We start from the raw sequence: 11,791 nt of genomic DNA on the forward strand, positions 1-11,791 counted from the left end.
CCTCCTCTCCCTCCTCAGCAGGACCCTTGTATCTTCCTGCACAGACCTCCTCTCCCTCCTCAGCAGGACCCTTGTATCTTCCTGCACAGACCTCCTCTCCCTCCTCACGGTTATTATAGACAGTAATGATGCAGACTATAAATACACTGTATATAAAACGTATTCTCACTCTAGTAATAGCCGATGACGCTTGGATCTTCCTGCGTGACTTCTTCACTTTTCGGACTTCGTCTTCCTCATAATAGAAATCCTATAAAAGAAACAATTCCATTCTTGTATTATTATATCTAGTAATACACAGATGCTATAGGAGCGTATACACCCCCGGCATTTCTGTCCCCCTACTCAGTAAATATATATCACCAGTAATTCCTGCAGACGCCTAATAGGATATTACCATCTGAATCATTCCCATTATATAAGCATACATTGTGCATACTAATCAGACAGCGAGCGGGGTAGGGGGGAAGCAGAGAGTTTCCTTGGTGATAAACTATAAGATGGGGATCTATGTACCATGTAAATGATAGTAAAGAAGCCCAGGCCTAGATGCCAGTACTTACCGGCCCATGTAACGGGTCATCGCTCCCCTCCTGCTCTGAGGAGAAGCTTTCATCTTCATCTTCTGAATAATTCTCAATATCTGGGGAGCGGTCTAAAGACAAGATAGGAACATGTCTTATTATAAGGATCTACTCTGTTATATACACTTGCAGATAAGGTTTGTATTCAATATATATATGTAGCAGTGAGATGATAGAATCAGGGATTTGATCAAATCCCAGGAAATGATGAAATGACCGAGCCGTTCCATCATTTCCCTGGTGAATTGATCAAATTGACCTTTCAGGGAAATGATGGAATGAACTCTATCATTTCCCCCTGCTACATAGAATTTGCTTACCCTAACGCCTCTCTGCTCCCCCCGGCCTGTCCGCTCTGCTCTCCGTCTGCCCCAATGCCGTATGTCTGCCGGGAGGTGTGCCCCCAGTCCCGTCCACCCCGCCGCATTATGCCTGCCGGGGAGGTATGCCACTCTGCTCCCCCCATATGCCTGCCAGGAGTTTCCATCCACCCCTCCGCCACCTTATGCCTGCTGGAGAGGTGTGCTGCTCTGCTCCCCCTACTGCCTCCAGTCCTGTCCGCCTCGCCACATGCAGCCGGGGAGGTGTGCCGCTTTGCTCCCCCGTCCGCCTCCGCCACCAAACATAGAGTCGGGCGACTCCTCCATTGTTCATTCCATCATTTCCCTAAAAGGGGTCAGGTATTTGATCAAATCCCTGGATTCTTATTTCACTGCAACATTATATATATTATAATGAATCTAAACATTTCCTGAATATGACACTAATACAGATAGGAGGGCGCCATGCTTTACTGTATGGTCACTGAAGAAAAATAAAAAGGGTAAGGTATAAAGCCCGGGAACCAGGAACTGGACATGGGTTGCTCATTTACTAGCCAATAGCATTTCTATACAAAGGATCACTCCCTGGGTGTTATCAAGATGTTATCAAGGATTAGAGAAGAAAAAAAAACACAGCAACTTTCTTGCAGAAACAGTGCCACCCCTGTCCTCAGGCTGTTTGTGGTATTACAATCCACTGCATTCACAAGAATAAGCTGAGGATATGGGGGGGGGGTGCTGTTTCTGGAAGAAAGCGGTCATGTTTTAAGTTTAAGTTAGTAAAACAAAATAATATAAACAGTGATCCCTTAACTTACAATGGCCTCAAGGTACAATGTTTTCAACATACAATGGTCCTTTCTGGACCATCGTAACTTGAGACCAGACTCAACATAGAATGCTACAAACAAACAGTCAGGATCTGCGGCACATGTAAATAACTTGATGATCAACTAATGAAATTGGCCATTTTACTGGTAAAACCCCAGTATTAGTGAAATGCCTGCACTGGTTGGCTGTCTGGTAGTGATTCTCCAGAGTATAGTGTATAGGCCAGTTTTCCATAATTTTGGTCTCAACATACAATGGTCTCAACATACAATGGTTGTCCTAGAAGCAATTAATATCGTATGGTGAGGGATCACTGTATATCTATCATGCTATGGATTACAGAAATGTCACCAGATTGCATTATGTTGTGGATTTGTGATTCAGCCGTAAAGCCAGATCCATATGTAACTCATGCGGCTTTGCTGCATAATTGTGACAGGTCTGCATGAAAAAATTCTGACACACGTGGAAACCCCATAATGGGATGTACCAAGTCCTAGTGCATGGGCTGTAAATCTGTCTCTATGTACAGGAGTCACTAGAGCTAATCGACTGCCTCACCGCACTGGTAAGGACTCCTATATTTTGAAGTCCCTGCTCCTGTATGAATCCGAACCGGCCGTCACATCTCACAGATGATTAGAAAAAAAAAAATCTTTCAAAAAGAGGCTCTGTGGGTGTCACCTTTCATTGTAATTCTGCTTGTGATGATAAGGAGGAATATTTAGTCATACCGGATAATTTGGCTTTTGGCCCCTCATGGTCAATCGGCTGACTGGAGAGCGAATGGATATTTATCTCAGCAACAGGTAAAGACACATCCTTGGCATGGCTATGAAGAGAAAGGACAAGGCCGCTCTCACTGGGAAACTGCAGGACCTGAAAGAAAAGAGGGGGCAAGACTGGTTCAGGGGAATACACCTGAGAATACACTGTGTATACTGGGGGAGATTTATCAAACATGGTGTAAAGTGAAACTGGCTCAGTTGCCCCTAGCAACCAATCAGATTCCACCTTTCGTTTTCCAAAGAGTCTGTGAGGAAGGAAAAGTGGAATCTGATTGGTTGCTAGGGGCAACTGAGCCAGTCTCACTTTACCCAAATCTCCCCCATACTGTATACTGCGTCTTTATTACACATAACATCTCTACTGTAAATTTTTACCCATCACCTATACTGTGGATAGAGGATACATTATCACAGTGGGGAATTCTACCTATAGATCCATATGGACGGGCCTTACCTCTGCCATATTGATAACTCCTACAGCCAGGCTCTTATAGCCCAGGATGGTACGATTCTTGTATCTCTTTCGTCGCTGTAACATGATTTGTAGGCGATTTGCATTTCTCTTTAAGAAGTGCGGATACTGGGAAGAGAAAAAACAATAGAAGACACCGTTATCTATACAGAAGCGGATTATTACAGTGCAATGATTCCCTGCGGCCACCGGACCCGGACTCCCCCTGCCCTCCACTATCTCTCGCTTCCTGTGACAGTGGAGAATGTGAGGAACTGGGACAGGTAAGTATGACCTGTTTATTATTAGAGATGAGTGCAACTGGAGTACGCTCAAGTCTGATTGTTCGGCATTTGAATACCGGTGGCAAAAGAAGTTGGATGCAGCCCTAGGGAGTCATGGAAAACATGGAACAGGCTGAGGCCTAAGGGTCCTATAACACGGCCCACTCAAACTGTAAACGAGCACCGATCTGCAAGATCGGCACTTGTTTACCGAGCAATTTCCGGGGGCCAACTATCGGGAAGCAAGGGTTGCATGGACATCGTTAGCGATGTCCGTGCAGTCCTTGCCTTTAGTGCACAGTGATAAAGTAATAACTTACCTTACCAGGTTCCCAGGTGTCCTCAGGCCTTCTCTAATGTCTGCAGCTCTACTCTGCCTACTGTTCCGGTGTCTGCACTGGCCGCAGCCTGTCAGTGCAGAGACCGGAGGAAAAGGGAGCAGAAGACAGAGCGGAAGACCAGGGAAAGCCCCGAGGACACCTGGGAAAATAGTAAGGTAATACTTTATTATTTCATACAACAATCATCAGCCATCTGCCAGGCGTTGCTATTACACGTAGACGTGCGCTCCTGACAATTTTAGGACTGGACCTAAAGAATCAGTCAGCCAATAATCGTTTCATGGGCTGGTCATTCCCTCTATTACACAAAAAGATAATCGGCTGAATTGGTCCATTATCGCTCCGTGTAATAGGACCCTAAGGCTGCATCCAACTTCTTCAGCCACCGTCATTCACATAACGAACGATCGGCCTTGAGCGGGTTGTGGCTCATTCCTATTTATTATTTTTATACCCCACCCCCCTACCGCTGTCCTGCAGTTTTTTTATTTAACAAAACAAAAATAAGGAAAAGTAGACATAAAATAAACAAAAATGAAATGCAGAATATTAAATTCAAAGAAAAAAAGAACTAACATGAAAAGATAAAGTTACCTGCAGGGAGAACGTCAGCTGTAGTTCTGTCTCTGACACACCGCTGGTGGGGAGAGAGATTTCATTGGAGCGCAAGATACGTTTTGAGCCCTAAAGACAAAATTAATTAACTAATTACGTAGACAAAAGACTGAGCTTGTTCCCCACCTGCTGCTTTATAGAGTAAGATATATTAAATGAAATTCAAAATCAACCTTTTTGTATTCAAAATTTTTATTTATTTTTATCATGTTCATCATGCAATATAAATGACATGTTCTCTTTATTGATCAGATTGTTACAATTACTGCAACACCAATATGGGTCTATGCTCTGCTGCTGCAGTCACAACTACCGCTCCATTCACTCTCTGTATCTGAGCAAAGCTGAGCCAGTGATCATCAATGTTTACAAGCCCCATCAAAAATAAACAGAGAGGGGGCTGAGCATACTTGCTGCTGGTCCATCTGCACTGGGGGGTTGAATAGCTTCTATACTTATGATCGGTGGGGGCCCTACTAATCTTTGGATAGGGGATAACTTTAAACCTTGGAATATCCCCTTTAAAGCAAATATACCACTAGGTACATCGCTTTGTGTTTTTTGCATGAACAGACCGGCGCTGTCCTTCTTTTAAACCACCGCCAGATTCCCAGGCACAGTGCTGGTCTATCCCAAGCACTGGCCTGACATGAAGTACTGGGCTGGGCCTGCTGGGCCCCACAGTGACAATCTCCCCTGTGTGATGCAGTTCCATTGATTCTAATGGAGCCGCGTCACAGACGGGAGGGGGTCTTGTCACACTAGGGCCCAGTGCCTCATGCCGGGCCGGTGCTCAGGAATCTGGCGGTGGTTCTGAAAAAGGGACCGCGACCATCTGTTCATGTAAAAAACACAAAGCGATGTACCTAGTGGTACATTGTGATATATAGTTCAGTGTGTTTAAGGGGTTAACCAAGAACATGGGCGCTTACTTTCAGAAACAGCAACTCTCTTGTCCTTAGTTTGGATGTGGTTTTGCCTCTCACTTCCATTAAAGTAAATGGAGCCCAGTTGTAATACAGACAAATAGAGGGGCCCGGGCTGCACGAACAATCCTTGTAGTGTTTGTGCAGCCCAAAAAACGAAGAGCCCCCCTTCCCTTTATCTAATCTCTTACATTGCGACTGTATTACCTGCAGCTTCACAGCTATAACAACTGATGGCAAATCTTTATCCAGATCCTTCAGCATCACAAGCTTCCGTAACGTCAGGGAAAAGAGCCTGAAATAGATATTGATTCAGTAAATCAAATTCACTAAAATCATTCGGAAACAAAGTCTATTTCTGTAAACGAGATCCAGGATGACTAACACGTTCCTCTACAGGGTGAAAACTGAGCACAAGATGGAGAACACACAGAAACAGGAGTGTCCAAAACCTGATCAGACACAGCAAAGCCTGGAGGACCACAGAGTGCAGTGGATGATGGGATCCCTGATGAAGAAAAAGCCCTGCACAAAAGCTGTCTGGACCAAGATCCGCAGGAAGGGAGGAGATGTATTTGTATCAAAGTCAACAATAAAGAGAATGAAGAGATAAATGGGATAGGGAAGATTTATGGAGAATCACTCCATTTACATAAGGCGGACTTTGTTCTGTTTTACCCGACGCGTTTCAAGATGCACCGAATCAGGTTTATAAAAAAGGAAATAAAAAAAAAAAAACGTGTAGGATTTGCCACTAAATAAATATATAGATGGATGGATAGATAGATAGATTTAAAAAAAATATATATATATATACACACACACATTCACACCACACAGTGGTACCTTGGTTTAAGAGTAACTTGGATTAAGAGCGTTTTGCAAGAAGAGTTCACAGTTTTTCAAAATTGTAACTGGGATTAAGAGCATTGCTTTAGTTTAAGAGCTCCCTGTACTGGGTGGGAGGGGGAGTGGGGGAGGGGAAAGGTCTGTATAGCGGGGTCTACAGCCCTGTACTCTGACCCAGGAAGTCTCCCTCACCTTCCAAATCATAGCAGATCCACCTTAGGCTGGGGCTTACATCAGGGGACAGGACTGTAATGGTGATCTCTCCATAGCTGTAACCCCTCTCTCCTCGGACAGAGAGTGCTGCTATAAAGTCCCCACATATGCCCTGCTCATTCCTCTCTGCAGTCTCTGTCAGCCCTTGTGTTTCCCATCTGCTCCATTGCTGCTATAACGTGCCTGCACTCACACTCTGCTATACACACTGTTGCTATAACGTGCCTGCACTCACACTCTGCTATACACACTGCTGCTATAACGTGCCTGCACTCACACTCTGCTATACACACTGCTGTATAGAAAAGTTTCTGCCACTGTCCTGCAGCACAGCTTATTCTCACTTCCTGATTGGTCCATGCTGAACACCCCCCCTTCCCAATTGCTGTCATGTGACCACACAGTCCTCTGACAGCAGCCCTGCTTCTCTATTCTAGCCTGTTGTACTACACTACTGCATTATGGGGATCTGCAGCTCCATCCTGTATCTACAAACTGCTTCTGTGTTATCAAGTTTATGCCCTTACTATACATTATACACCACATGCTGATTGCTATACTGTACAGTAACTTATAATATCACAGATTCTGCTGTTTCATCTGTTTTACATGCTATTCTGAATAAAAAAATCATTTTTTGGGGGGTATGGAACCAATCGCCTGCATTTCAGTGATTCCTTATGGGAAAATTTGCTTTGATTTAAGAGCGGATTTGGATTACAAGCACGGACCCGGAACAAATTATGCTCGTAATACAGGGCACCACTGTGTGTGTGTGTGTGTGTGTGTGTGTGTTTATATATATATATATATATATATATATATATATATATATATATAGCGGACAGCATGGTTTGTGGAGCTACGCCATTAGCATAACTCTTCATATAGAACATTGTATTATACAATACTGCTGGGCATATGATCACAGGATCGGTAATGCAGGGTTTGCAGGTAATACTAGGTTTTAGTTACATTATGGATCCATCACGGCTCTTGTAAAAACAAGACATGACGGCAGTGTGGATGCATCCTGAGGCTGGGTTCACACTAGTGTACGTCTCCTCCTCAGGGGACGCATAGCTGACATCCCGGGCCAGGCTCCAGCTGTTTACTGACTTCTTTATTTAGGGCTGAAATGGGAGAACATGCGGCGCTGTGTGTGTACATGTACATGATATCCCTGGGCGGGGAGGATTGTTAGACATATAGGTGTCCTCTATTATCTGCTCACATATTGTACAGAGTCTACAGGAGTCACAGCTGTATATACTGTATGTATATAATCTACAGGTGAGGGAAACGGCTCAGGACCCCCTTTATTTCAGAAACTAAAAACAATGACGTATCTGATACCCCGGCAAGTAGCGAGTGAGGGGGGCCCATCTTTTAAAGGGGTTGTTCACACCTTTCAAATCAACTGGTCCCAGCAAGTGCCGGATAATAATCTGAAGTCTTCCAGTACTTATCAGCTGCTGTATGTCCTTCAGGAAGTGGTGTTTTCTTTCCAGTCTGACACAGTGCTCTCTGCTGCCACCTCTGTCCAAGAGAACAGTAGCAAATCCCCATTGAAAACCTCTCCTGCTCTGAACAGTCCCTGACATGGACAGAAGTGGCAGCAGAGAGCACTGTTTCTGACTGGAAAAAATACTCCTGCAGGACATGCAGCAGCTGATAAGTACTTGAAGTCGTGAGATTTTTGAGTAAATTACAAATCCCTGGCACCAGTTGATATGAAGGAAACATTTTTTCGTGAACTACCCTTTTACACTATGGCTGGAACATGGCCGCCACTTTGAAAGCTGCCCAGAGTGTGAACTGACACCAACCAATGTACAAGCAGCCCAGCAGCCTAATAAGATGAATTGCAGTGAAGAGACCCCCCCCCCTCCTTCTCTTTCTCTGCATAGCCAGAGGCTTCATGGGAAATGTAGGCAGCATTAAAACATCATTTCTGTGGGGAAACATAAATCAGTGCGGCTGAAATCCCAGCCTGTTACATCAGTTCGTACATACACTACGTTTTTTTATCCGTTTTTGCAAAAAACAAATGGAAAAACAGAGGCATTTGTGTGCATCCGTTTTGATCCATTTTTCCATTATTAAAAAAATAACGGATCACAACACAACTGTTTTTTAACGTACAGAAAAACATAGCGTAGATCCATTTTTTTTTTTATAATGGAAGTCAAGGGGTGAAAAAAACAGTTTTTCGAAAAACGGATTGCAAAAAAAAAAAAAGTAAAAGAAATAAAAAGTTTTCAAATGTCCCAGTCCCATAGCCACAGGTGTATAAATCCAGCCCCCCCCATCGTCCCAAAGCAGTCTGTCTTTTACAAACATTTGGGTCGTTCTATGGAGTTTTCCGATACTCCAACAAGTCAGAGACCAAACCTCATCTGTCTCTGATATCAGCAGAGTTTTACTCGGCTGAGCAGCTGCATGCAGACCTCCCATCACTGTGCACAGTACCTGGCGTCGGATGGGGTGATGAGAAGCCGCCACCACTGGCCTCACAGGAGAGACGGATCACACTGCTGTATCCGGCATCTGAGATCACCCACCGACTGTACTGTTCTATAGTGGGGGGGGGGGGGGCACATCCAAAATCTTGTAGGAAATCTATCCAGATATGTGGGAGTCCTTGGAGCGTATACATGAATGGTCCAGAACGTCACATGATCTATAACACTGGTGGCAAGCTGCAGCCCTCCAGCTGTTGCAAAACTACAATTCCCATCATGCCTGGACAGCCAAAGCGAATTGTAGTTTTGCAACAGCTGGAGGGCTGCAGCTTGCTGCCTTTGCTGGATCATGTTATAGGAGATGACATGTACACACTCCACCTGAACAATAAAGTTGCATGAAGGTGCCCCTTACCACTATCATTAGACATGACGTCACTGTCCTTGCAATGACATCACGATACGTGCTTACGTCATACCTGGGCACGCAGGCCGCGCTGCCTCGGTCCGTCTCCCAGGTCGCGTACAAGTTCATGCGGACCGGACCTCCAGCTGTCGGGGTGGGCCCAGTAACGGGCAAGTCGCCCCCTAGAGAGGAGCCCCCTGCCGGCGCCATGACTGTGGCCCCCGAGGGCCCCGTTGACACAGAGCGCTCGGACATGGCGCAGAGAGCAAAGCAAGACTGGTGCTGCAGCCAATCAGAAGGCGAGGCGGAGACCTCGTGACAGGGTGAGGCGCGGCCTGACGTCACCGGGTCGTGGAGCTTGGTGTCCTGCGCGCCAATCAGCGCCCGGATGCAATGTTTACGGGCGAGGCTTCCTTCCTTGACGTCATCGCCTGCCTGACCAATCACCGCAGAGTGTCAGAGCGTGGCCGCATCACGTCCGCTGTGTGTGAACCGGGAGCAGGAGAGGGGGGGGGGGCGATAACAGGATTACTGGAGGCGGCTGTACTGCGGCTTTTCTATCACGTGACCAAGAAAATATTAGTGTTCGCGTTTGTTTGTTTTCAGTAGAAGTCTAAGGGTGCCTTCACACCTACCGGATCCGCAGCGGGTTTCACTTCTGCGGATTCCTAGCGAGAACCGCTGCGGATCCGGTAGCATTCACCCCTATGATAGCACATACTCGCAGCGGGATTTACATCCCGCTTTAACCCCCCACTGTTCGCAGCCCCGCCGCCGAATCAGCCCATTCAACAATGGAGTTATTGATGCGGTTTTTGTTTGTATCATTAGAAAATACACCAATTTTAGCACATCCCTCGGTGCTTACTACCACCTAGTGGTCGCTGGTGGTTTAGCAGTTCTAAATTGACATACCAGTCTATGGGGGAGATTTATCAAACACGGTGTAAAGTGGAACTGGGTCAGTTGCCCCTAGCAACCAATCAGATTCCACCTTTCATTTTCCAAAGAGTCTGTGAGGAATGAAAGGTGGAATCTGATTGGTTGCTAGGGGTAACTGAGTCAGTCTCACTGTACGCCATGTTTGATAAATCTCCCCCTATATCTCTATAGATGGGGAGAGTAATCAGCCGCTATAGCTGAGCATTTGGTCCTCACTGGTTATTGCAGCTCAGATGCCATTTAGATGAACGGGAGCTAAGCTGCACTTACAGGTCATCACTGCTACACAGATATGTATCACTGCCCACCGCAGCGCACTGATTGGCTGAGCGGGACGTGAAGACACCGGGACCCCAGAAGCAAGCCGGAGCGGGGAGCAGGTGAAGTATGGGCTCCAGGAGCCAGGGGGTTAACGGGGCAGGCTGCTGACATACTCACAGCAAGATGTCCATCCCGCTGCGAGTGTGAAATCCGCTGTAGGTCCGTTACATGGGAAGGCACCCTTAAAGGGGTTATTCAGCACTACAGAAACATGGCCACTTTTTTCCAGAGACAGCCCCCACTCTTGTTTCCAGTTTGGGTGCAGGTTTTGTAACTCCGTTATAGAGATGAGCGAACCTGGAGCATGCTCGAGTCGATCCGAACCCAAACGTTTGGCATTTGATTAGCGGTGGCTGCTGAAGTTGGATAAAGCCCTAAGGCTATGTGGAAAACATGGATATAGTCATTGGCTGTATCCATGTTTTCCAGATAACCTTAGAGCTTTATCCAAGTTCAGCAGCCCCAGCTAATCAAATGCCGATCGTTCGGGTTCGACTGGATTCGAACCCGAACCCGGTTCGCTCATCTCTACTCCGTTCCACTAAAGTGAATGGAGCTTAATTGCAAACCATACCTGACCTGGAGACAAGAGTGGGGCTTTCTCTGGAAGAAAGTGGCCATTTTTTTTGCAGCACTGGCTGACTGACCACCAAGTTGTCCAGTGTAGTCATAACTGCAAGCACTGGTCAGGACTGCTTGCAGTTAAAGGGACTTTTGTAACCTGGGAGGCCTGTTCGGCCACCAGGTGCTGCAAATGATGACAACTTAGGGGGCCCAGTGTATTGCAGAAGCACGCTAGGCCTTGTAGCAGCTGCTCTGGCTGTTACGGTGGTAGAAAAGCCTCTTCCTTTATAGTCCATTCCGGGCTCTGATGGGCACAATAGGGCACAGTAACCTGAGATCAGGCACACCTTTGTTTTTGTATTCTCATTGTCCTCTTCAGGGCATCTTTTTAACTATATGCAAATTAGATGCAAGAGCTCCAAATCCCCGCCTCTCTGCTGCCTTGTAACCTTGTCCTTCATTGATTGACAACCACTGGGCCGCCTTTCCTAATCCACCTCTCAATCAAAATGTGAAGTGCAACCTCTGCACCAAGGGGAATGCAGCGTTACTGCGCAGGTGCCGCACCACGGATGATCAGCACAAGATATTACAGTCAGTGGTGAATTAGGAAAGGCAGCCCCAGCGGGTGTCAGTCAGGCAGGTAGGGGGGATTACAAGGCAGCAGAAGGGATACTGGGTTGTAACTTAGCTGGGCTCTTGTGTCCAATATGGCAAGCACAGAGTAAATATAATGTTCAGTCTACTAAATCAGTCACTCTACCTACCTGGAGGCCCACTAAGTGCAGACTAAAGGGGATGATAACCAAATCAACTGGTGCAAGAGATTTGCAATGTAATTCTATTAAAAAATCTCAAGCCTTCCAGTACATGTCAGCTGCTGTATAT

General features: G+C 46.1%; 1 protein-coding gene across 1 annotated transcript in view; it reads right to left on the bottom strand.

Moving 5' to 3' along the window:
- Positions 1-9,372, bottom strand: part of PACS1 (phosphofurin acidic cluster sorting protein 1) — a 29,789-nt gene extending 20,417 nt beyond the window's left edge. Inside the window, exons 1-7 of the mRNA XM_069965257.1 lie at positions 9,150-9,372; positions 5,351-5,438; positions 4,197-4,286; positions 2,981-3,106; positions 2,473-2,617; positions 564-655; positions 170-250 (exon numbers count right to left, since the gene is read on the bottom strand). Coding sequence (XP_069821358.1) covers positions 170-250; positions 564-655; positions 2,473-2,617; positions 2,981-3,106; positions 4,197-4,286; positions 5,351-5,438; positions 9,150-9,331 — 804 coding nt within the window. The 5' untranslated portion in view covers positions 9,332-9,372. The remainder of the gene's footprint in view (positions 1-169; positions 251-563; positions 656-2,472; positions 2,618-2,980; positions 3,107-4,196; positions 4,287-5,350; positions 5,439-9,149) is intronic.
- Positions 9,373-11,791: the final 2,419 nt, after the last annotated feature.

This window comes from Dendropsophus ebraccatus, chromosome 4 (assembly GCF_027789765.1).
Source record: "Dendropsophus ebraccatus isolate aDenEbr1 chromosome 4, aDenEbr1.pat, whole genome shotgun sequence".
In the NCBI taxonomy this organism is placed as follows: domain Eukaryota; kingdom Metazoa; phylum Chordata; class Amphibia; order Anura; family Hylidae; genus Dendropsophus; species Dendropsophus ebraccatus.